At 40.6% G+C, this 26,467-nt stretch overlaps 1 protein-coding gene across 2 annotated transcripts; it reads right to left on the bottom strand.

Annotated features, from left to right (window-relative positions):
* Positions 1-581: 581 nt before the first annotated feature.
* Positions 582-25,754, bottom strand: si:ch211-85n16.4 (ras and Rab interactor 2). 2 transcript variants are annotated; one of them, XM_037536358.1, is made up of 11 exons: positions 22,044-25,754; positions 20,121-20,224; positions 19,718-19,901; positions 19,498-19,609; positions 18,475-18,547; positions 17,191-17,282; positions 14,871-16,166; positions 10,424-10,732; positions 10,128-10,265; positions 1,512-1,675; positions 582-1,354 (listed from the first exon to the last, which is right to left on the bottom strand). In XM_037536358.1, exons 1-11 carry the CDS (start codon positions 22,101-22,103, stop codon positions 1,031-1,033), a joined length of 2,856 nt encoding a protein of 951 aa, XP_037392255.1. In that variant the 5' UTR covers positions 22,104-25,754; the 3' UTR covers positions 582-1,030. The 2 variants fall into 2 exon arrangements, with proteins under 2 accessions (XP_037392255.1, XP_037392256.1); XM_037536359.1 differs by lacking the exon at positions 22,044-25,754 and adding an exon at positions 20,673-21,406.
* Between the last annotated feature and the right edge of the window lie 713 nt (positions 25,755-26,467).

Below are 26,467 nucleotides of genomic sequence, written 5' to 3'. Positions count from 1 at the left end.
GTTTAGAATGTGGAAATAACGCAGGGCTAAGATACTTTCTCTACAGATCAATGTACAGGCAGTAAGGGCAGAATTTTATATATATATATATATATTTCTCATCACATATAGTAATGAGAAATGCATATAGTGCTACATACTGTTACATTATTACATATAATATATCCATATATTCCCATTAGTCCCATTTCAGCGTCCATGCAAGGCCTCCTGTTCCTTCAGCCTGTATATAATGTCTTCTTTTTTCTAATGCTTTTTCTTCTAATGAAACTTAGGATAAATCACCTTTAAGTCTTCTGAGCCACCAAAGAGCAACATTTAAGCAAAAAAAATTACTGTGACAGAAACGCGGTTTAGCTTTGTTTTAGCATATTTCACTTTAGAGCAGCACTGAATGTCTTCCAGTAAAACAGTGCATTCCATTAAATGCAATGTCCATTCTAGTCTTCCAACAAAAACGCCATTGAAAAAGTGTAGGATTTAAAGGTTACAGGTAGGACTGAGTGTGTGTGTGTGTGTGTGTGTGTGTGTGTGTGTGTGTGTGTGTGTGTGTGTGTGTGTGTGAGGGAGTGATGGTAGAATTGCATGTTTTATTTTATTTTATTCTCTACATGTAAATGTTTGTCAGATACTTGTGCACTGTGAGCTTCTGTAACAAAAACCAAATTCCTTCTATGTGTAAGCATATCTGGCCAATACAGCTTGATTCTGATTCTGGAAATATTCTCCAAGGAAGTTGTTACTTATTAATTACCAGACCAATGTAAACAAGTGAAATTGATACAGTATATTTGATTCATATCAACTGACGCTGATTCTGGAGAGCACTGTACACTGCACTCATCTTACTAACTGTACTATCAAGGACAGCTATCCAGCCAACTTTTTTTCTTTTGAGTTTCACCCGACCATCCTAGTCACATGGCAAACTGAGAAGGTATTTGGGACCCCTAAACATTGACTCAAATAATACAGCATACAGTGGTTCATTACAATGTTTCAATAAGTGTAGTCCACAAATAGTCTATGTTCAGTCTGGGGAGCAGCTGCTGCTGAGACGCTGCGATGGAATGCAGCCATTAGGTTTTGGCAGTCTTCTATAGACGAAATGGAAGGGCTTGGGATGAGTGCGGCTGTGGAACTCAGCTTTGATACACTGAGGGTATGTGTCTGGGGCCAGTTGTTGGCTGCTGTCATCCGTGAGAAGGAAGAGAGCATAGTTTTCTGGGTCAGCCACACGGAATTTGTGGGCACAGAGGCAGCAGACTTCCCTGGTTGTAGTATAGGGGTGCACCTGCAAAGTTTTAGCTGTGCAGCCATTGTCAACCTCTTGCAGAGCCACTCGCAAGTAATTCTGAACATACATAAACATACAGAAAATAGATAAACAGTTAAAGCATTTCAATTTTAACAACAATCTAAAATATACACAATAATCTGCAGTTAAACGCTTGTGAAACTTGTGTTCTGGAATCAGTGTCATACATTTAATACTGTAATCACTGTAATACCTGGAAGTCTTCTACAGAGGGAAGATCTTTCTGGGTTGTACGTCGTTGGTGCCACTGGTGCAGTGTATTGCGAGAGGTAGAGCTGAGAACACAAGCAGCCTGCTCTTCCTTGAAGTTCTTAATCAGTGACATGGCTCCATATGCACTGGTAAGATAGTATCCACCTAGAAAACAAAACCCAGATGTGGCAGTTATTCACTTTATGGCAGTTATTTATTGACAGTTATTCACTATTCAGAAAAGGCCAATGAATAACAGCAAAAATAGTGGGGAAGGCACTTCAGTCTATGGTAGAAACTAAAGCCACACTAAATAGCCCACAGCCCAACACAATAAGACATAGTCAACACATAAACACATCTTAAACTAACAAACAAGAACATTAACAACAAAAACAAATGTCCTTTTAATGAAGGGGGAGGAGGTAGGCTGCACAGCTTTGTATACCACACCCCTAAAACCCCTTCTGAAAGACAGGGCAAGGGGCAGATGCTATATGTCACCCCTCTTAAGGGTAAAAAAATGTCCCTGAGATGTGAGGGAGCATGTGTCACCTCTGCTGCAGTCTCTCTGCAGTAAAGGTTTTAGAATGTCCTTTGTCCTGGTCAACACAAGTGCTGCGAGGCACCCACTCTTCAGCCATAGTCTCTTGTTCACAGGGTCAGTTCTGAGGAAAGTCTTTCTCTTTGGACTATAACAGTTCTGTCTGCATGCTGGGGCCCTCCCACAGCAACAGGTGCCATCCTTATCTGCAGCACAGTTTGTATAGTCACACCCATGAAAAGGACTGACCCTGGGAGTCATATGCCCATTTTTGTTGAGCACTGGATGTGCCCTGGTGGTTCCTAGACTTTGGTGGGCAACCAAAAACCAGCCCCATGGAAGTCTTGAGTTTGCTGCTAAACATGAACAGGAGTGAAATCAGTCGACTCTCACATGGTGGAGCGGCACGCCAGCAGGACCAGAACCTACCCTTTTCTGCTGATGCTGGGCAGTGACGATGGTAAGGTAGGTAGCAAGCAAGTCACAGACCTTAGCCATGATCACCAACTTGAAGATCAAATAATCCATGGTCACAAGAACACAGTGGTTCCCAGCGTTGGTGGTGGGGAAGTGGCAACTGCTCCCATCGGCTGCATTATGCAGTGACTCTTTCATTCCATTCCTGTACTTGCAAGAGGATGGTGCCAGTGCCCTTATCACTGGTGTCTACATTTACAACAAACTCACAGCCCCTCACATAGCAAGGCACGGACAGCAGCAAACACGCACTCAGCCTCCTCATCCCTTTGGAAGGAAGCACCCATTTCTGTGAGTCAGTGTAACGGTGTGGTTATGATAGGGAACCCAAATGCAAAGCAGCAATAGAACAAAGCCAGACCCAGGTCTGTTTTCACTCCTGCATTCCACAGGAAACTCATTGGAGGCAGCTGCATTTTTTCAGGTGCAGTCAGAGGTTACTGTAAACTGCCGTAGTCCAGCACCTGCCAATACTTGCTCCACAAGTCCAACGATCTGAACCATGCAGAGCTGGTGAGCTGATCCAGGGCATCATCAATGCTTGGTAGCAGATACATCATCTTGGTTTTGCTACCAGAGATTTTCTAACATAACATAAGAGGAGGTGGCAAACCTCTGTTGTGTAGCATTGAGAAAAAGCATAACAGCAGGCTCTCGGAATCATCTCAGACATGGTGAGTGGAAATCCAATCATATATGACCTAGGGAAGGTCTCTGGTACTACTTGCTCAAAGTAACACTGATTGATAACCACTGAAGCTGTGACAGGATTTGGGCTTAAAGCTTTCTAAAACAATCATTAGGCCTTATCCAAAATAGATCATTTAGTTCTGAGATAAAGTGTTGGCTTAAACATTTTTAATATCCATTCACGGCAGAGATGTGTCTTATTTTTTCCAATTCACCATTATCAACATTACATATGAAAAAATTATAAAATGAGAAAAAAAAAATCAGAAGACGTGTAGATTCACTGGTCTTTTTGGATAGAAAATAAAAAGGCTAGATTTGCATCACAAGACATCACAACCCCTGGTTCCACCATTTTGAAGAAATCCAAGTCAGTAAGTTTCTCTACACCACACTTGTTTGTGCATTAAAGTTCCTTAGGGAACTTCTGAGCTTAAATCAGCATAAACAAATTATTGAAATGCAGCATGTATAAACTTAATATTATATACTGTATATTCATTTTTAATCATGTAAGATAACACAAGACTAAGGATTATGTGTGCCTGAATTCCTTAAAAACCTTAGTGACAATTTTACTTTGCCTGGGCTTCTGACCACTACCTTTTGAGAACAGGAGACCAACACCCAGGTGGAAATGAGCCTGTAAAGGAAGTGCCATTGACTGTAACAATGCACAGCACAGACAACCCACTGAGGTTTATGAAACCCTTCCAGTATCCAAACACTTACTACCGGAAAACATTGAGATGGCTGGCTCCTACAAGTTCCTGCAAAGTTTTTTTAAGGCTAGGTCAAATCCAACAGCGTCTAAAGCAATCAGTTTATCTGAACGCATCCAAAGCTTTATCTATAGATGGGCCTTCAAATTACAACAATTTTCTTAAATAGCACGCCCCATGTTTAGGGGCTCAACAGTAATAGAATAAAATCATAATCATAAATTGAAGGGTAAGTTTTGATACTTTGCACATACTGTGCAATCAATGAACTGGAACTCATAGACATCATCAGACATCATTTCTGCATGTTCTTGGGGTGTTTTACCTTTAGCATTCACTTCAGTTAGTGAAATGCATGCTGGATGCAGTACCTGCACCATGCTAGACATGCTGCTACTGTCTTGCTGCTGTTGCTGGTGGTGTGCTGATTGCTAGCTCTCTTTAATTTACTTCAATTTCTACATTTACCCCTGTTTTCTTCCTTTTTCACCCTTCATACTTACTAATCCACCTTTAGCCTGCTTCCACTTTGCTCTACCCACCTATTAATCCACTCTTAGCTCACTTTTACAGACTTCTTCCACAGGTTTGCTGGATTAGCTGTTTGCTGCTGCTGTTTGGTTTGTGTTAGTTTCTAATTTCAACTTAAACAAGGTGAGTGCTTTTTTGTCATGGCTACTGCTGGGTTTTTCTCTTGTTCAGAGTGTGGCATGTTTAGTTTAGACCCCTTCTCCACCGATAGTCATAATGATAGTGGGGTTTGTTCAAAGTGCAAGCTAGTTAACTGCCTGGTAGAGAAGGTGGACAAGTTAGAGCTGCGTATCCGGGGTTTAATAAGGGATAGACAGCAAGGGTCACTGTTAGCAGCCCCGGGTACACCAGGGAGAGCTAGTACCCCCTCGACTCCGGCCTTAGAGCCCCCACAGCAGGGCGAATGGGTAACGTCTCGGCGGCATAGTCGAAAGGCTAAGGCTAATGCTACTGCAAAGGCCACAGCCAGCCCACCTGTACACCATGCTCCCCCAGTTCACGTGTCAAACAGGTTTGCCCCGCTCAGTGAAGCACCCGCTGAGGAGCCTGTTAAAGGTACTCTGGTGATAGGAGATTCTATCGTCCGGCACGTGAAATTAGCTACTCCTTTAGGGGCACCAGCGGCTAGAGTTATCTGCTTACCGGGAGCCAGAGCACCGGACATTAGTGGCAACCTTAGGCTGTTAGCAAATAGGAGATATTCGAGGGTAGTTATTCATGTAGGGGCCAATGATATTCGTCTGCGGCAGTCTGAAGTAACTAAGGCTAATATTAAAGAGGTGGTTAAACAGGCCCAGACGCTGTCCGAGGAGGTAATCTGTTCTGGCCCCATCCCAATGAGGCGTGGCGATGAAGCTTACAGCAGGCTTTCTTCGCTGAACCGCTGGATGTCCAAGTGGTGTACGGACAATCATGTGGGCTTTATAGACAACTGGCTAATGTTTGAGGGCAAGCCTGGTCTTTTAGGTAGGGATGGTGTCCACCCCACGCGGGATGGTGCTGCCTTACTTTCGTGCAGCATAGCACATAGTCTCTTAGTTAGTCGGCAGAGTAGCAGTAGCCTTAGAAGCTGCTGACAAACCGGAGCCGGGACCAGGCCGCAGACAGAGAGGCTTAACCGACCGTCTGTGAGCTGCAAAGAGACGTTACCTAGATACCAATGTATTCAGACTGTGTCTGTCCCCCGAGTCAAACATAAATGTCAAAAAACTCAAACAGTAAATCTAAATAACCTAACGTATATTAAACAATCATATCCAGACTGTAGCACTAGCACTTCAAAACTAAAGATTGGTTTACTTAACATAAGATCTCTAAATTCAAAAGCAGTAATAGTGAATGAAATCATAACTGATCAGAAATTTGATGTGTTGTGCCTCACTGAAACCTGGATTAGACCCGATGAATATTTAGCATTAAACGAAGCCACCCCTGCAGGCTATAATTATATACACAACCCCAGATCGTCCGGTAGAGGAGGCGGGGTCTGCATAATTTTTAGAAATTCCCTAGCTGTCAATCAGAAACACTATGATAATTTCACTTCTTTTGAGCTTCTTTACATCAATATAATTAATCCAATTACAAAACAGAATGCATTTTCTTTAATTAATATTTACAGACCACCAGGACCCTATGTAGAATTTTTAAAAGAATTTAGTGATTTCGCTGCAGATTTAGCAGTTTGTAGTGATAAAGTAATTATAGTAGGAGACTTCAACATTCATTTTGAAAAAGTTGATGACTCATTAAAAAAGGCTTTTGCATCAATTCTAGACTCAGTTGGTATTGCTCAAAATGTAACAGGACCTACACATTACTGTAATCATACTCTGGATCTGGTTTTGACCCTGGGTGTTAGCATAGATAACCTAGATATTCTTTCTCAAACCTCAGTAATCTCAGATCATTATCTTATTTCTTTTAAACTTCATCTTAGTCATAATATACGTACATCCCCCAGCTACTCTATGAAACGTTCAATAACGCCCTTTACCGCTCAACAATTTACTGATAACCTTCCTGATTTATCAACCATAGTGTACTCTCCAGGTAACCCAGCAGAACTAGACAAACTAACTGATTGTTTAGAAAATACCTTCCGGTCTACTTTAGATGGTGTAGCACCACTTAAACACAAAAAAGAGAGACAGAAAAAACTTGCGCCTTGGTATAACGACCAAACTCGTACTTTAAAGCAATTAGTACGAAATTTTGAGCGAAAATGGCGATCAACCAAACTGGAAGTATTCCACTCTGCTTGGAAAGACAGTATTGTTGAATATAGAAGAGAAATGAATAAAGCCCGCTCAGAGTATCTGGCCTCTCAGATCGAGATTAATAAAAACAACCCTAGAGTTCTCTTTAGTGTTATTTCTAAACTGACTAAAAATCAGGCAGGTACTGATCCTCAGATTCCAGCAATCCACACTAGCAATGCTTTTATGGACTATTTTGATAATAAAATCGAAAATATTCGGGACAAAATTCAACAGATAAATAGCACATCTTGTCTGTCATCTGGTGTGGCTGATATAGAACAAAATCCAGCTACCGAAGTCAGGTTGGAAGTTTTTAACCCACTACATCAGTTAGAACTGGAGAAAATTGTCTCCTCATCAAACTGCACAACCTGTACACTTGATGCAGTTCCCACAAAACTATTAAAACAGGTATTACCAGACATAATTAAACCACTATTAACAATAGTAAACTCATCATTAAACCTGGGGCATGTTCCCAAAGCCTTTAAACTAGCAGTAATTAAACCTTTGATCAAGAAACCAAATCTTGATCCTAGTGTACTATCTAACTATAGACCTATTTCAAATTTACCATTTATTTCTAAGATTTTAGAAAAGGCCGTGGCCCAACAACTTGGCTCTTATCTGCAAAGAAACCAGATCTATGAAAAATTCCAATCTGGATTTAGGCCTCATCATAGCACTGAGACAGCTCTAGTTAAGATAACAAATGATCTGCTTCTTGCCGCTGACCAAGGCTGCGTTTCTTTACTGGTACTTCTTGATCTGAGCGCAGCTTTTGATACAATAGATCATAATATCCTCCTAGAAAGATTAGAGAAAATGGTCGGTATAACTGGAACTGCCTTATCGTGGTTCAAATCATACTTGACCGATCGTTTTCAGTTTGTGAGGGTAAATAATATACCCTCCAATTATACAAAGGTTAGATATGGAGTTCCACAAGGCTCTATCTTAGGACCGTTATTATTTACGTTATACATGCTCCCCCTGGGCAAAGTTATTAGAAAACATAATGTTAATTTTCATTGTTATGCAGACGACACGCAGCTCTTTATATCAGCCAAACCTGATGACAAACAGAGAATAAAGAAAATGGAGGATTGCGTAAAAGATGTGAAATCATGGATGTCACACAACTTTCTTCTATTAAATAGTGATAAAACAGAAGTTCTTCTATTAGGCCCTAAAGCTGCTAGAAATAAATTATCACACCTAATGTTGAATCTGGCCGACTTCTCAGTCACACCTGGTTCAACAGCTAAAAATCTTGGCGTTATCATAGATTCAGATCTAGCATTTGATAAACACATATCTAATGCTACTAAAACAGCTTTTCTACATCTCCGTAACATCGCCAAGCTAAGAAATGCTTTATCCTTACATGACGCAGAAGAATTAGTACATGCCTTCATTACGTCAAGGCTAGACTACTGTAATGCGCTACTGTCAGGATGTTTTAGCAGTAACTTAAATAAACTTCAGCTAGTTCAAAATGCTGCAGCCAGGGTCCTTACTAAAACTAGAAAATTTGACCATATTAGTCCAGTCCTATCAGCTCTTCACTGGCTTCCAGTCAAATTCCGCATAGACTATAAAATTCTCCTGTTAACGTATAAAGCCCTACATGGGCTCGCTCCTGAGTATCTGAGAGACCTTATCTCCTATTATGAACCACCACGATTACTTAGATCACAGGGTGCTGGCTTCCTAGTAGTTCCCAAAATTCAGAGAAGCTCTGCAGGAGGAAGAGCTTTCTCTTATAAAGCGCCCCAACTCTGGAATAATCTCCCCGATAATGTTCGGGACTCAGACACAGTCTCAATCTTTAAGTCTAGACTAAAAACTTACTTGTTTAGTTTAGCTTTTGGTAGTTAATGTTAATTCCCTTTAGATAAGGCTGCAGATCCAGGGGTTCATGGACATAGTGAATTGTGGGTAAACTGAGATGCTGGTGCTGCTGTCACTCACTACATTCAGTCACTCAGGTTTGTGGACGGTGGAGTGGGTGAATGCCAGTGTCTCAGGGAGCCTCCGTGTCTATGTTACCTTCTGGCTCTCTCCCTTTAGTTAGGCTGTTATATTCAGACCTGCCGGAGTCGTTAGTCACACTCTGATAATTTTTTACATTTTCTGTTCTTCATAAATCCAGTCTAAACTAATTCCTAAATCTTTCCTTCCTCCGAGTTACTGACTGTCCACCGGTCGGGCCAAATACTGATGGATGTCCCACCCTCAAGTCCCCCTGTCCCCCTGATTGACCAGACTGATGGAAGTTTCTGGAACGCAGCTTCTCCACTACAGATCACATCCAAATCTATATGAACTCTAATTGTTTCCACTGTTGATTATACACACCTGAATATATTAGAACTGCGTGGATGTAAAATTGACTTTTCAATGTTTAACTTATAAGTTGTCTGACCAGTGGTAGGATGGTCCCCCCTTTAGATGTGAGTCTTGGTCCTCCCGAGGTTTCTTCCTCCTCCAGCTCTGAGGGAGTTTTTCCTTGCCTCAGCGCTCACGGGGGTTCTGTATATTCTGTATATTCTGTATATTATGTTCAGTGTTTTGTCTGATTCTCTGTGCTGTGATTCCCATTTTTGTAAAGCTGCTTTGTGACAACATCAGTTGTAAAAAGCGCTATATAAATAAATTTGATTTGATTTGATTTGACAGACGAGGTGCTGTGCTTTGGATCATGAGCAGTTACCTCCCTTATCCATTTTCTTCCCATCATTCTGGTACAAGTTGTTCTTTTTTTCATCTGTCCTTAAGATGCTTTTGCAGAGCTGTACTTTTCTTTGAGGTTTTTTTTAATTGGCAAATTCAAATCTGGTCTTTCTATGAGTAAGGCTTACCAATGGTTTACATCTTGTGGTGTTTTTTTCTTCACCAGGTAAAGAATTCTTCTGTCATCCACTGCAATTGTTTTGCATAGTCTTCTTGGTCATTTTGCTCAATAGGGCATTCTTTCTTTCTAAGGATGTAACAAATAGTTGATTTGGCCACATCTAATGTTTTTGCTCTCTCTCAGATAGTTTTGTTTTTCAGCCTAACGGTGGCAATGATAGATCTTTAGACAGTTAACAGCAACAGATTCTTAGTTCAAATACTGCAATTGAAATTAACTCTACGCATTTTGTGAAAAAGAAGGAATAACACACACCTGGCCACAGAACAGCTAAGCAACCAACTGTCCTATTAAATGTATGAAAATGGATGTGAATCCAACCATTTTGATGTCAGTACCCTCAAATAAAGCTTTAAGCCTGTTAACAATGACACTTATGTGATTGATTGCATGTATAGCTTTTGCTAAGTAAAAGACCAACTGAGAAAGCACACACAGGTGTATCCACAAGAATGGGAACAGTGGGGAGGTCTACCTTCTCCATGCAACAAAGAGGGGTCCAGGAGCTCCATCATATATTGCACCTGTGTGTCCAGCTGAGGCATGTCACACTGAGCCAACACATAAGTCAACATGGGAAGGAAGTCATCAGCTCCAAACATCCTCCCTGCCACTGTTAGAGAAGGAAGGCGTATCCAACAGTAAGTACTCATTTTCCTAATTTAACATGCAGTTCTCCATCGTTTAACCAATGCATTTATTGTATAATTATGAGAGATTTTCTGATTGACTGACACACACATACACACACACACACACTGCCCTGCTCACCCGAGTAATCCTGCAAGACAGTGTAGATGAGCTTGCATACATGCAAAAGCACCATGACCTTCCTCTCTGGCGAGTACATCTTGCACATGGAACGGAGTTTGCGTCGGATTCTCTCAATGGCATGAGAATCTGGAGGCTGGGCTCCATCTACTCCCAGCTCTTTGGGTTGCCTGGCCCTGGCCAAGGCCAGATTCTCTTGCAGCTGTTGCCATGCACCACTGCTGACCTGGAAGTCATGCAGGGCAGCCTCCAGTGAGCCATGCAGAGGCTTCAACACACATTTATGCATGGCTTTTTCCAGCACCGCATCTATCAGAGAGGAGAAATGTTTACAATCATTCTCTAAAATACACCTCAAATACACTGCAGTTATAAAGCCTGTGGACTAGGAATATGACAATATGTTTTGTTGTATCATGAACATATTTGCTACAGGCCAGAGCATTGGATTGGAACACTAGAAAGCATCGTATTGTTTTATATATTGTTCTAGAATAATGTTTACCATGCTAATAAACAGAAAATGGAAACATTAACACAGACAAATTTTTAGCCACTCTGTTGTATTAGAAAATGTATCAAATTGAGACACTAATGTATTATATAGAACTGAATTTTGTTGAATTTTAAACACCTACTTTCTATTAACCTGTCTATGATCCATTCCTACCTTTTGATTGTAGTTTAAATGTCACTGTTTCCTATAAACTACTGAGATGAGATTATGTTAATGTAGCTAAATGAAACACCACCAGTGTTCTGCTAAGTTCATCAGACCTCACAGCAGAATAACTATCCAAGCTTCAAAGGAACTGAAAGGAATTTCAGACTACTTTAAAATCCATATATTAGCTTCCGTATTGCTACACACCACCCACATTATTTAATTTGTTTTAGATTCATTTACAAAATGTCTGTGTTGTAAAAGAGATGCATATGTCAAATCTTCTCCAAATCGCAACTTCTACCCGCTCGCTCAGATCCTCCTCCTCCATTCATCTCTCTGTACCTTCTGCTCGTCTGAGTACCATGGGGAGCAGAGCTTTCAGCCGCTCTGCTCCCAAACTCTGGAACTCCCTCCCACCTGACATCCGTAACATTGACTCTTTTCCTCTTTTCAAATCCAGTCGTAAAACTCACCTGTTCAAAATAGCCTACTCTCTCTGCTGATGTGATGTTTTTTTGTGAAGATATGTTATTTTTTTTTCTTTTGTAGTGTTAAGGTAATGCCATTTATTTTGGCTTGTAGTTGAAAGACAAGTAGTTGATCTAGGGCCCATGTGCCAACGTATCAAGTCAGGCCTGTGACACAGTCCTTCTAGGCCTGCGAAATGATTTTAACTTTTTATTCTTATTAGTCCATTTCACCCTGAGAAGCACTAGTCTCTAGCATGCACTGAATGGGGACCCCCATTTTTTAATTGTTTTTTGAAAAATATTTTTTGAAGTTGTTGCCAACAACATGTTTAAAAAAAGTTGAGACCAAGGCAACAAAGGGCTGGTAAAGTTGTGTAATGCTAAACAAAAAACACCTGGTGGTAGATTGGTAACAGCTCAGTAACATGATTGGGCATGAAAAAAAAATGTAAAGATGAGGAGCGGTTCACCACTCTGTGAAAGACTGCACGATAAAATAGTGCAACAATTCAATAATAACATTTTCTCAACATAAAATATCAAAGAACTTTTGCTTATCATCATCTACAGTACATAATATCATTAAAAGAGTCAAAGCATCTGGAGAAATCTCTGTATGCAAGAGACAAGACAAAAAACAGTTTTCGCTGGCCATGCTATTTGGGCTCTCAGGCTGCACTGCATTAAAAACAGATATGATTCTGTAGAGGAAATCACTGCATGGGCTCAGAAGCACTTTCTGAAAACCACTGTCTGTGAAAACAGTTCAACACTGCATCCACAATTGCAAAGCCAAAACCATATATAAACCGGATCCAGGAAAGCTGCTACCTTTTCTGGGCCTGAACTAATTTAAAATGGACTTGGGGGGAAGTGGGAAAGTGTCTTCCAGGGTCCGACAAATCAAAACATGAAAGACCACTCAGCTTGTTATCAGTGCACAATTCAAAAGCCAGTATTCATGATGGTATAGGGATGCTTCAGTGCACATAGCATGGGTGACATGCACATCTGTAAAGGAACCATTAATGTTTAACAATATATTTACATGTCTTGGCAACATATTCTGCTATCCAGATCATGTCTTTTTCAGGGAAGACCTTGCTTGCTTCTGCAAGACAATGCCAAACCACATTCTGCATGCATTACAACAGCTTTGCTTTGTATATAAAGAGTCCGGGTGCTAAACTGGCCTGCCTGCAGTTCAGATCTGTCACCCACTGAAAACATTTGGCACATTATGGAATGAAAAATACAACAAAGAAGACCATGAACTCTTGAGCATCTGAAAATTCATATTTCAAAATACAGCAACTGGACTCCTCAATTCCCAAATGCTTACAGAGTGTTATTAATAGGAGAGGTGATGCAATGCAATGTGTAAACGTGCCCTCATCCTAACTCCTTATTGTTGGCATCAAATTCAAAATGAGCATATATTTTTCAAAATAAATATACAATATAAAATTTCTCATTTTCAGCATTTGATATGTTTTCTTTGTACTATTCTCAATGTAATATAGGGTTTAAATGATTTGCACATCATTACATTTTGTTTTTTATTTCTATTTTGCATAGCGTCCCAACTTTTTTGGAAACGAGATTGTATTTTTTAAAGTATTCAATGCCTATTTTGCTGTTACAGTTTTGGCATATTTTGAATAAACAATGGCCCGTTCAGGTCACTGCAAAGTGTTAAGTACTTTCTGAAGTTTCCGCGGTGCAGTTAACTTGTTTTATGTTAACAACTTTCACTGTTAATCCAGTGTGGTATGCGCCCGCCCCCTGGGCCCCGACAACAGTGGCCAGGAGAGCCAGCAGGAAGGCGGGGCCCGAACACCCAGTGGTAACAAACCTCGGCAAGGACGCCAGGGAGACAGCCACGAGTGTGGAGGGGGCAGAGCGCAAAGTCACTAGAGTGACGGAGGGAGGAGGAAGAGGAAGAGGACGAGGACGCTGGTGCCGACCACCAGAGGCACCAGAACAAGGAGCGAGTCCTGAGCTCTGCTGCCCAGGCCCCGCCCCTGGTGACACAGCTATGCCACTTCACTACACCCAGGCGCCCAAGCTGCCAGCTGGGGTCGGTGATGAAAAGGCGGGGGAGCGAGTTCTCGTTCCCTCTCGGCTTGTTGTATCGGTTGTTGACCTACTGAGCGTTTTCTTTGTATATCTGTGATTGTTTCTGATCCGTTTGCCTGTTTTCCGATTACTTCTTTTGCTATTCCCTTTGGATTATCTGCCTGTGGTAATATCTCTGTGTTCTGACCTTTTGGACTGTTCTCTGGACTTTGATCTTTTGCCTCGCCCTTTGGATTGTTTGGTTTTGACCCACGCCCTTTTTGTGACTATGAGCTTGGATTATGTCTTCATTAATAAAGTCTTCCTTGTTCATTTTTCCACAAACATCTGAGCCGTTACACTACCAAACCATGCTACGAAGGCTTTCTATGACTTATTAGGAACCCAAAATGAACATCCAGTCATCAACAACACAGAAATTAGACAGTTATAAATTTACATAATTTAGCTTGTGGTGGTCATGGTTATAAGTTCATCTTTAATGTTACAGTATATCAGCTAGCAAAATAGGGGCCTCACAAAAATTCCTATTGGGGCACCCCTAAGGCTAAAGCTGGCCCTGCAGCTTAGTTAGTAATTGCAACATGTTGTGTAAGACATAGTATAGGACACAATGTGTGATTAGTACATTCATAAATTTGTTTTTAAACTCCTAAGCTTTGCATTGAAATGAGCTCACCCTGGCTTCTGAGGAAGAGAGGAAGCCATGTTAAACACATGTACTCTAAGGCTAACATTTTGAACTTTAAATCAATATGTAATGGTAACACAAACAAAAATATGTCCTGAGTAGTAGCTTATAGCACAAAGAGCAACTTATAGCTCCCATAACGTCAACATATTTTTCAAACACTAATAATAACACTCTTTTTTATTCTCTTAAGAGTATATATGGTGAATGGAGGAACAGCAAAGTAAGAATTTCATTGTACAGTGCAACTGCCTGTTCTGCTGTGCACATGACAATAAAACTCTTGAATCTTGAATCTTGAAAAAAAAAGTATTGGGAGATTATGTCTACATTCTAAAATGCCAATATTACATTATTCTAGACACAGAAAGGCATGTGGGGGATGCAAATTCACTCAGGTATAATTATAATTTACACTATTTTGTAATTGTACAAAATAATGACTTTTAATTTAAGGAGGGAAAGGCCCTGACTACAATAAAGAGCTGTGATAAAATCAAAAAAGAAAATCTAGGAGAAAACGAAATCTGAAATATTTACCAATTTGGTCTTCAGGTATCAGGGACTCAATGGGTGGATTCAGCTCAGAGCCCTGCATTATGTAGACCTTCATCTGAGTCATAAACTGTCGGATGGTCTGCAGCAGGTCCAAGCCTGACGTGTGGCAACTATGGTTTTCCTGAACAAAGCTTACATAGTCCTGTATGAGGCAGCCAAAGTAAGAGCTTTTGTCTTGGGATAGTTCAACAATACGGCGCAAGGCACGTCTCTCAGGAGTGGCCAACACGCCTAGAACTCCCCTGACCTTATGAAAGTGCCCTTTAAGTGCCTGTGGCAGGATCAGAAGTGATCCTGGACGAACCCCAACAGGCCCCACTGGCAGGAACTTCTTGGAGTTTTGGGAGGTTCGCATCCGCAGCTTCAAGTCCCTCTGAAGTCCTGCACCATAGTCGTCATCCTCTTCATCCTCTTTTTCCTCATCACTGCTGTTGTCTGTGGAGAGGCCTCTGTCTGGGCTAAGGGACAGATCTGATTGGTGAGGCTGCGGGGACAAGTCCAGGGAGTCAGATGAGGAGGTGGATACGTCGCTTAGTCCTTGGCATGACTCTCCTTTTCTATCCCAAAGTTGAACAGCCTCACTTGTATGTCTCAAAGGTGCCTTACAGGCTTGGTTGGCTTGGGACAAAGCCTTGGCTATGTTCTCCTCATCTAGCGCAAAAGTACAGCGGTGATGATCAATGTCCAGCTGCTTTTGTGACAGAGGTAGCGCTTGGTGTCTTTTCAGAGTACTGTGCTTTGGCCCCATAGAGCCTGTGAGTCTGGATCTCTGCGCTGAGCTCTGACTGCTTTTGCTCCATGTAGCAGTCACAGGCAGTCTTCTCTGACCTGGGGGCAAAGCTGGACGACAAGGCAAGCAGCGAGGTGGAGGTGGCCTGGGTGGCGGAGTGGGCCGGGATTTGTTGGTAGCCCCCTGTGATCGAAAGTTAGGCTTGCAGGGGTCCTTGTGAGTGCCTGTTATGGCATTCCCTGTGAGCCATTGTTGTGTCTGGAGAAAAAGTGGATTAAAGAAGGACAATGGTAGCTCATTGGAGCTACTCTGATCTTTAGGAGAAGCAGTGGAGCAGGTACGGGTCAGTGCAGGAGGAGCACCCTCCTGGCCAGGTAAAACTTTGTGTCTGGATAGGGTCTTACTCTGTGTCCATGTTACCTGACTTTGTGTCTTACACTGTGTCCATGTTACCTTTTGTGTCCTTGTTACCAGTGGTTCACACTGCAGGGAGCTGGGAAGTTTGTTCTGAACTAGTGAAAAAGAGCATGCCTTAGAGTCCCAGAATCCTGGCAAAAAACAGAGGTACAATACAATAGAAGAGTAACTAAAGACTCATGAACTTTTAACAAAAAAATGAAAAGAAGGTCAGTTCAAATACTCACGCGTGCTTCCTTTCTGTTTCCTGGTCAGTACAAAGTATAAGTGTGTTTGTGTGTGTCTATGTGGGTGTGTGTGTGTGTGTGTGTGTGTGTGTGTCTGACAGAGATAGAGAGAGAAACAGAGATTCAAAAGGGTCCTCTAATCTTCACGATCTTGAAGGTTTAGAAATGGCAGTGATTTCAATCTTGCATTATGGTACGCAAGTGCTGAATCACAAGTCCTGAACAATCTGACACATGATATTAACACAGCCGTCACCTCTGAGCCACTCAAATCCAAACTAAGTTTCTGTGTGGACGAGAGAACTATAAATGCCTGAGAATGCCCCTCCTTTTTCTCCTCCCCCTTTCTACCCATTACATTCAGCTGGCCTAGTTTCATTCTTTCTGCTATTTGGCCTATAGCAATTATTTTGCTACCACAAGCAGCAAAATACAACTAAAACAATTTTCACAATCATATATATATATACACACACATATGTACAGTATCTGTATATATATACACAGACCACTTGCACTTTCACTCTGATGTAAATTCCATGTGTCACACTTACTTGGCAACACTAATAATAACATGGAATGAGACCATAACAGGAGTGGGACTAACAGCAGCAGCGAAAACACAGTGAGAGTTCACTTACAGTTTCATTAGCAGCCAGCTTTTGCCATGTTACAACTACAAACCATCTTTCACAACAAATAACATAAAAAGTAAACATGACAAAGAACTATTTTATTTTGTGACACCTACAACAATATTATCTGCTATGATATTTTCTTTACATTAATATTTTAAAATATCATGAACGTGATATACACTAAATCATTCATGCTAAAAACCTGTGGCCAGAAACATGAGGTGTACTGCTAATGAGTGGAATGGATTACTGTTGTGAGCTATTGTGCTGGCCTGATCCCAGTGCAGTACCTGCTCCTAACGTAGCCATTTTCTGTAGTTCTGCAGGGGCCTTTGCTGAGCTGATGGCTTCAGGAAGCTTCAGGGTGAAGGGCAGAATATCTCTTTAGAGGAAATCACAGGAGACAGCCAGACAGGAAGTGTCAGAAAGGGCAAATAAACAAGGGAAGGGCAGCAAGAGCTAGAGGTTTGCACACACACAAAAAAGCCTGAATGAATACCACAAATTAATGCAGGATTTTAAACTGTGTAATCATTACTGATTGTACTGTCAGTTTGAGAGTCGCACTGGTCCACTTGCAAAGGGTCTCACGGGGATTCCCAGAAGGCTCTTGCTTCCAAGCTGTTCAGGGGTGCTGTAACCAAGTCTCGCAAAGAGCAGTGGTCACATGGTTTATAAATTAAGGTCTAAAAAATCCCATCTAAATTACTTAAAGGAGAATTCCACCTTTCTCACTGGGTCTTAACACTTTTCTGTAACCCTGACACACTGTGAGTATTTTCAGGCACATTTCCTGTCCTTGATGTTAAAATAAAAATAAAAAAAACTGTAAGTAAAGCAACAAAACCAGTGCATCCAAATCTGATCTCTTCTGCTGTGTCTAACAATCATTTGCACTTAACTTAAAATTTGAAAAACACACGACTTGTGTGGCGATTTCAACGGACAGGTTTGAACTTCTTGCTTAGCTCTTGTGAATGTAGTTTGATAGAGTATGGCAGAGTGGGTAAGAGTATAACAGTGTATATAAAAGATTTAACGCTGTGTGTGAGAGGTTTGCTGGGTTGAAAGGTGAGTCAAGTTTGAAATAGGATCTAAATCTTTGGGGCAGTCGTGGGCTGGAGGTTAGGGATCTGGCCCTGTGACCGGAAGGTTGCCGGTTTGATCCCCAGGGCCGACAGTCCATGACTGAGGTGTCCTTGAGCAAGACACCTAACCCCCAACTGCTCCCCGGGCGCCGTGGATAGGGCTGCCCACCGCTCTGGGCAAGTGTGCTCACTGCCCCCTAGTGTGTGTGTTCACTAGTGTGTTTGTGGTGTCTCACTTCACGGATGGGTTCAATGCGGAGGTGCAATTTCCCTGGTTGTGGGATCAAAAAAGTATCACTTAATTAATTTAAATGGCCTTAATTATGTGTGTGCAGTTCCAGTTGTTTTGAAACCTTGTCTCAATTTCTTACACATAACTTCAATATAAACTTCAAACATCACTCTACATATCTGCGTTGATTTTTTAGATTCGCAGAGAAAACACTTTAGAACATCAGGTGGTGTGTGATGTAACATTGATTTTACCTGCTGATGCAATAGAAGGCCACAAGGCGGAAAAGATCTGCAAAGCTGATTCCTGAACCTTCCAAAGAGAATGCTAGAACACATTAACATCAACACAGATCATTAACAATTCACAAAATTAAATAGTATGCTTATTTTCTAACCATCTCTCTGTTTAACAGTGTCAAATTTAACACTGTTTAACAAAAATTTACAGTTTTAAAGGGTCAAATGGAACTAGCTGATTATACTGTATGTCCAACAAGCTGCTTCATACACAGCCCTGTTTAAAAAAAAGTTAGGTGTGCAAACACACACCTGTGCAAAATGCTGTGCAAAATGCAAATAAAATGGAATACAATGATGTGCAAATCATTTAAATCATATATTTGAAAATAGTACAAAGACAACAAGTATTAACTGTTGAAACTGAAAAATGTTAATGTTTTTTTAAAAAGATGCATTTTGAATTTAATGTTAGCAACACATTTGTTGGGACAGGGGCAGAAGAAGACTGGTAAAGTTGTATAAGGCTAAAAAACAACCTCACACCACACCTCACAACTAATGTGTTTCACTGGCAACAGGTCAGTAACATGACTGGGTATAAAAAGAGCATCGCAAAGAGGCTGAGTGTTCCAGAAGTAAAGATGGGGACACGTGCAACAATTCAAAAATAACAGCATCAAATAGTAAAAAACTTGGGGATTTCATCATCATCAAATGTTTTACTATTTTTTTAGTTCAGTCTTCCTCTTTGAAAGGCATGTGATATTTTAAAAAGAGGGATCATTTGAAAAGAAAGAAAGACAAACAACTTCAAGGCCTATACAGTGTTTTCTCTTTTCTCTATATCCTTGTAAACAGACATCCCCTGTCGTCTTATACACCTCCCCTACTTGTTCACTTCATTCATTTAAGAGAAAATTTGATCTGATTTAAACATAGAGACCATAACGTAAATAAAATGATAAATCAAAAATCATAATATCATTACTGTGACATTTCCAAAACAAAGATGTGTCTGAATGAGAAGCAACATACTGTATAGGCTCTCCTTTACAGGGTAGTGGATGACAGGAGACGCTGGCATATTATTCACATGAAGAGAGAGCACCTTTCTCTGCAGTGCAGATGACCGCCACACCAAAAATACCTGTAGGTGGCAGAGGTCACAAACATGACTATTATAGGGGTCAACAAAGGGTAGGAGCCCCTTTTATACACACTCACATACATCCACACACACAATTCTCCTTCTCACCCCTGCTGGTTGTTGTAGTAGGATGTGATTGGCCTCCTGCTCTGTAATAGACAGAAGTAACCAAATGGGATGTGTGAGAGTGAGCCTGTCCAGCACACTCATGTGTCCGCTTACACAGTCGCTGACACAAGATCTCTCTCCCAAAGGGGACTGCAAGTAAACCCCACTAACCTCTCCCTCCACTCTATAAGGAAAGAGAAAGAAATCAAGCAAAAGATTAAGGATTTACAAAGCCATACAAGTTTCACAGTTTTTTGTGCTATTTGTAATCTTGTGTAATATATTTTGTGTTATTATAGTGATATGAACCGCGACCCTTTCTGGATTAAGCGGTCAACAACGATGATGATGATGATAGTGAAACGAGTAACGTGAAGAATGAAAGAACAGAGCTTTTACTCACTCTGGGTAGAGAGGGGCTTCAGGCTCTCTGGTGTATCTCTGTGAGGCTGTATAAACCATTTCCCGCTCCAACTGATCAAGCTCTGATGCAAATGCATCAACCAACTACAGAACCAGAAAGATTGACAGAGGTAGTCTTTTACTGAAAACAGCTAGTATCAGAGAGAGAGAGAGAGGGAGAGAGAGAGAGAGAGAGAGAGGGAGAGGGAGAGGGAGAGGGAGAGAGAGAGAGAGAGAGAGAGAGAGAGAGAGAGAGAGAGAGAGAGAGAGAGAGAGAGAGAGAGAGAGAGAGAGAGAGGAGAGAGAGAGGGAGAGAGAGAGAGGGAGAGAGAGAGAGGGAGAGAGAGGGGGCAAGAGAGAGAGTGAGAGAGAGAGAGAGAGAGAGAGAGAGAGAGAGAGAGAGAGTGAGAGAGAGAGAGAGAGAGAGAGAGAGAGAGGGATACATCCTCTACAAACACGGAAAGGACAACAACAGGACACCGCTTTCATGAAACTAAACAAATGTTTCAACCTCCTCTAAGATCCATCCAGAGGGAGGAAGCCAGTTACTCACCTTCCTGTGCTCAAAATCCATTCAGGAAACTGGACACATTAACATTACAGCCCCAAAATCAGCCATGAAGTAACGCTTCATGTAGTCCCTGTAATGGCTCCCGTAATTTCAGCTATTGCAAACTGGCTTAAGTTGCTTATCAGCCTGTGAGCTCACGAAGTGGTGTAAACATTTGGTCCTTGAGGGAATAAGGGATCTCAGGAGGGATGTGAAAGTAGACTTGGATACAAAGTTGGATGCAGAGTTTATGAGACCAAGAGCATTTCTCACACATACTCACACACACACACTCACACACTCACACACACACACACACACATTTTCTAAGCCACCTCTCCCTTGGGGTCGCAGGGCATTCCACTGAACTTTTATTTTTGTTGTAAAATTTGGGTGTCGAGACACTAAATAAGATAATGACCTGCAGAGGGCAGTATTCTTCTACAGTACAAAGAGACACCGGTTTTGTTCATGACTCTGCATGTGAAGACCTGTAAGCATGCTATTTGAACTTTATGTCCAAAATTAATACCAATTATCACATGAGAAAATAATAAATTCAGATCTGCAAGAAGGTGTATGTATGTGCAGCTACTCACCACCATCATAAATAAAATAGCTTTAACAGCAGTCAAACGTATGATTACTACTACTACTGAAGTTATTTGGCCATCGTTTACCTACACAGTAAAATGCCCACTATCCTTCAGATTGCACATAATGAAAGAGATACAGAAAATAAATGCAACGGCATGTAGATTTATTTGACATTTATATGTTTGAAATGTATTATTTTATTCCAAAATCTATTTATATACTTTATACAAGTACATTAAGCAATTTTTTGTCAGTTTCCTAATGTAATTGATAAATACACTTCACATATATTTCTTATCCATATAGGAAAAGATGTATACAAATGAAGATTCACTTCTGTCATTAGTGTCATCCATTCTCACTATTATAATGATGAAGACTCTAGTTAGACTGCAAGAATAAGAACAGAATAAGATATTCATCATCCTAGCAATAACAGTAACAGTAGCTGCTTTCATCAGCTAATGGAAAAACAAAAACAAAACAAACATAAAATATTTCAATACAGCTTGCCCCCAAAATCCACCCCAAAAGCAGTTGCAGTTTTCCAAAAGCTTTTCTACGTTCAAGATACATCAAGAGAAGTTCCCTAGTATGCCTTCTGTGGCACTGCTGTAGAAGGTGAATAGGCATATTTATAACATTTGCAGAAATGGTTACATTATTATCAGAGAATCAGAGAGGAAATAAAACTGATAGCTGACTGACAGGGAATTTGACAGAGGATAGAAACACATGAGACTGAATGATGATTGAGCATTCCAAGTCACAACTTACCTTTAAGAAACTCCCAGTTCTGTCCATCCTGCAGGGCAGGGAACCAATGTTCATGGACATGCTGATCTGGCTGTCTATAGACCCTGCTAATTCAACAGGAAAGGGGAGATGTAAGACAAAGCACTTGTTGCGACTGTGCTGCAGTGGTGCTAGAATCTTTTTTCTTTATGTCATCTCTGATCATTTTACATCTTTATTTGGTGTGTTTGTGTTTCTGTCAGGCTGGGTGTAGTTTGGGTATTCTTGAATTGCACCATCAAGTGTGTGCACGTGCACAGGAAGTTATCAAGATAAAGAGACGTCTGTGAGCCCTACTTTAAAGTCTACTGGCTGAAGCCAGTGGTACAGAGGGACTTGGAGATCAATTTGCATATTATAATGTCTCTGTATGGAGTATGCTCAACCATTCTTTTATATTTGGTTTACCAGAACATCACTGGACAACAAGAATCTCTGGTTATCATTTTCCCTGTGTTTCAGAGACAGTAAATTATCTTTGAGACATTCTTCTTTAAGGGGAATTATGACCATTTTTATTGCTTCTACATAATTCAGTAAGTTGTAATTCAGAGATTGAAACAAAGTCATTCAGAGTGTTTTCATGTGAAATGGTTTGTTGTGGAGAAAATTACCAACCTGGATTTTCACCACAATGATGGTGATAGAAACCAAGGATCACAATGTCTACAACAGAAATATTGTGATTTTATCAGTGATCAAAAATGACCAGTGAGCCTAGACATGCCTTCAAATAGTTAATGTGATGTTGTGAAATACTGTCATAATTACGATAAATGTCATTACATCCAGCTATAGTCTATTCCTAACAACAGTGCAGTCGTCACCTTACATATTCCAACACTTCTGGCCTGACACAAAACAGCAGTAAACCAGAAAGCTGGATTCACATAAACACAACCAATACTGCACCACCTTTCTATAAAGCATGTGTCCACTCAGCACAAGCGCAACTTCTGTCCAGAGAAGATGATAAAACTCAGTCGATCAACGATAAACTGGACAGACAGTAAAAGAATTAAAGATGTACAAACTTTAAAAGAAATAAACAACAACACAGACACAATCTTAAAAACCAGAACAATATAATCGTAGGGAACAGCATACTGCCACAGTGGGCGTGAAACCTGTTTATTGTCCATTTCCGGTTATTATGTGACAGTGTTGTGTCAATCTATTATTTTGATGCCCATAACGTTGTCACAATGTTAAAATGTAAGAAAATTTGCAACAATGTAATATGACAACATTCTAGAAAGTCATAACAATGTAGTGGCATTGTTGTCAGTAAGCCGTCATAATACTGTAGGGCAATGTAACATAACAATAACGTCGTGACAACCTTAGTCAGACAACGTAAACAGCACCACCTTTTGACAAGTAGCAATTAACACATACACACACACACACACACACACACACATTTTCTAAGGCGCTTCTCCCTCAGGGTGGTGGGGGTGGGGGGTGGAGGTGCTGGAGCCTAGCCCAGCGGTCATTGGGTAGAAGGCAGAATACACCCTGGACAGGTGCAGCAATTAACAATGTTGTAAGAAGGTCTGCAACATTGTGAAAATGTTGTGTGTTTGCTGGGTCGATGCCCTAAAGTAATGTGAATGAATTAACTACAAAAGAACTACAAAAGCATTGGTGTACAACTCTGGTGCTGGAGGCCCAGTGTCCAGCACAGTCCAGAAGTTTCACTACTCAAACACATGCACTAAGCCTGGCAATTAATTGATGAGTCAAATCAGGTGTGTTTGAGCAGGTAAATCACATAACTGTCCTGAACACTGGCTCTCCAATACATGGTGCTGTGCACCTCTCATCTTCAGCTTGTGTGTGTTGCTTGCTATTAAAATGCACTGAATTCTCCTACACAGCATACATGTTTTTTGTGTGTAGGGAATGGGTGTCAGGTTAAATGTAGACTATCATGCTTCTGTGATAAGTATATTGCAATCTGATATTTTATCTTATGTTTCAATTGGGTCATTCCATGCCAGCTAACATAGATCCATTATCACGGCTGGACAAGCTATATGCCATTTTTTGATGTTTTTTTAAAAATGTCAGTAGAGAATTGTTTTAAGAGGTACGATAAATCCAAGCTAGCTAGATGCTTGTTTAATACAATACAGAACTAGCATCAGCTACCACTGCTAGAGACATTGTACCAATTGCTAAACAGGCCAAGGAGAACTCTGTCTAAAGTGAATTTCATTATGTGGAAGTAATTTATGACCGCATGCATCTGCGCAAGCACCAATGTTACTGGCTTGAAGCTCTAAGGGTAGAAACTCACAGGACTGTCATTGTTTTCCCTGCAAAAAACACACTGAATCTGCATAGTCAATTTTGACTTGGGATGCTTTTCATGATTGTTTACCTCTGGGTGAGTACGCCATGTGAAGCATTGTTGTTTTGTGCATGTGGGTCAGTTTAGGAGCGTGATCTATTGAGACTAAAGCCGTATATAGGTCACATTTGAAAGATGCTGTGAACAGTCTAAAATAATCATTAACATCGCTGCCTGTGCAGTCACAGGCCCTCATATTTGGTCATGAATCATATCCACATGAAAATCACTGTAGACAGCTCTATTGCCAGTTCTGACTGCGTTAAACAGGTATCTAGATCTGCTTCGAAGCTACCACAGTTTATTCTCATCACTTCTTCCTAAAACACACCCCACACTAATATTCTCTCCCGACATCCTGCCTAGCGTTTGATTGATCAAGGTGCCTCATTAACAGTGAAAATGTAATTACAAACAGGATTGCAATGAGACAATCAATGAGGAAATGCAATGGCAAATGGGTGATTCTATTTTGTTTTTAACATGTGATGAAATACAAAATACATATAAATATTGCGTCTCAATTTGAATTACATCTTCACCTGGAGCATCACTAAAGGTTCATGGATACAGGGGCTAAACCTGTAATAGGGGAGTTGGGGGGCGTGGTCCCCAAGGGGATTTTTTAAAAATGCCTCCAGAATGTTAACAATGCACTTCTAGAGTATTAACACACAGAAAATGTCAAAGTACATCAGAATTGAGGGATATAAAACTGTTACAATAACTTTTTACACAAAGCTGAAGTCAGCTCTTGTTTGCATTTTCATGTAACGCCATAAATGCTGCAGCTGTTACATTCTGGACTCTCTCAAACAAGAATCTGCCAAAAAGGAAGCCAATTTCAGCTTTGCCCTTTTCACTGACATTAGCTTACTGTAAACAACAACATATGGCAAATACTGGCGGCATTGTTTCAAAATACTGAAGAGAAATCTGAAAACATAGAATGTAAAGAGCTGTCAACAACATTATTTCTATCCCTCTTGCATGTTTACACCCAGGGGTAGGCAACCCAAATGTTGAGAAGAGCCATTTTGTCCGTTTAACAAAACTTAAACCAGAACGCCACAACATTTTACGTCCATTTTACCATCTTGGCTGTATGTCTCAGTATATGCTAATGTGCTAGTACAGGCTAATACATATAATATAAATGGAAACAGACTTACTTTGCTCTCTTTTAAGCTTTAGCTCAGCTGTAACCACTTTTCTCGCAGAATACGTTTCCACAAAAGTGGAATAACATTAGTGTCTTGTAAAACATCTTTCAACGGTAGATTTTTACGAGGCTGGAGTCAGCTTTTCATTCGCCAACTTCTTGTTCAAATTTTCCTGTTCCACTTTAAATGGTGCTTGGATAAATAACTGGTACAGCATTTAAGGTGAAAAGGAAAAATCTGAACAAGAAGTTGGTGAATGAGGAGCTGACTTTTTAGTGTTTAGTAATGATCTCATCTGTTTAGTTTTTCTTCCTTTTCTGTCTGCTCACTGCTGAGGCCTGTAAGCCATGAACGTAGCCAATCACAGGCTCCCACCTCTCCACCTTTCATATCTTGTAGGATTCTGATTTTGCATCATTAGATACCTGTATGGAATTGGCTGATTAAAACATATATAATTGATAAACTGATACATTGATAAAACTAAAATAAAAGAGCTGGTTTTGGAAATGTTGTGAGTAAACAGTTTGGATTTTTTCTTTCAAAATGTAGTGAGTAAAAGTAAAAAGTATTAAATGGCAGAAATACTCAAGTACAAATACCTAAGTACAGTAACAAAGTACATTTCATTACATTTACATTATTTGGCAGATGGTCTTATCCAGAGCAACTTACAATTTGATTATTTTACACAGGAAGGTACAGGCATTGTTTGGAGTCTTGCCCAAGGACTCTTATTGGTATAGGGTGTTTATCCAGGTGGGGATTGAACCGCAGTCTACAGCAAAGAAGGCAGAGAACCAAAGTATACTTAAGTACAGTAACAAAGCACTTGTACTTCATCACTTTCCACTCCTGGGTCTCAACAATAATTACCGATTTCACCT

Source organism: Pygocentrus nattereri, chromosome 30 (assembly GCF_015220715.1).
Source record: "Pygocentrus nattereri isolate fPygNat1 chromosome 30, fPygNat1.pri, whole genome shotgun sequence".
NCBI lineage: Eukaryota > Metazoa > Chordata > Actinopteri > Characiformes > Serrasalmidae > Pygocentrus > Pygocentrus nattereri.
This window is presented reverse-complemented; position numbering and strand designations above follow the sequence as displayed.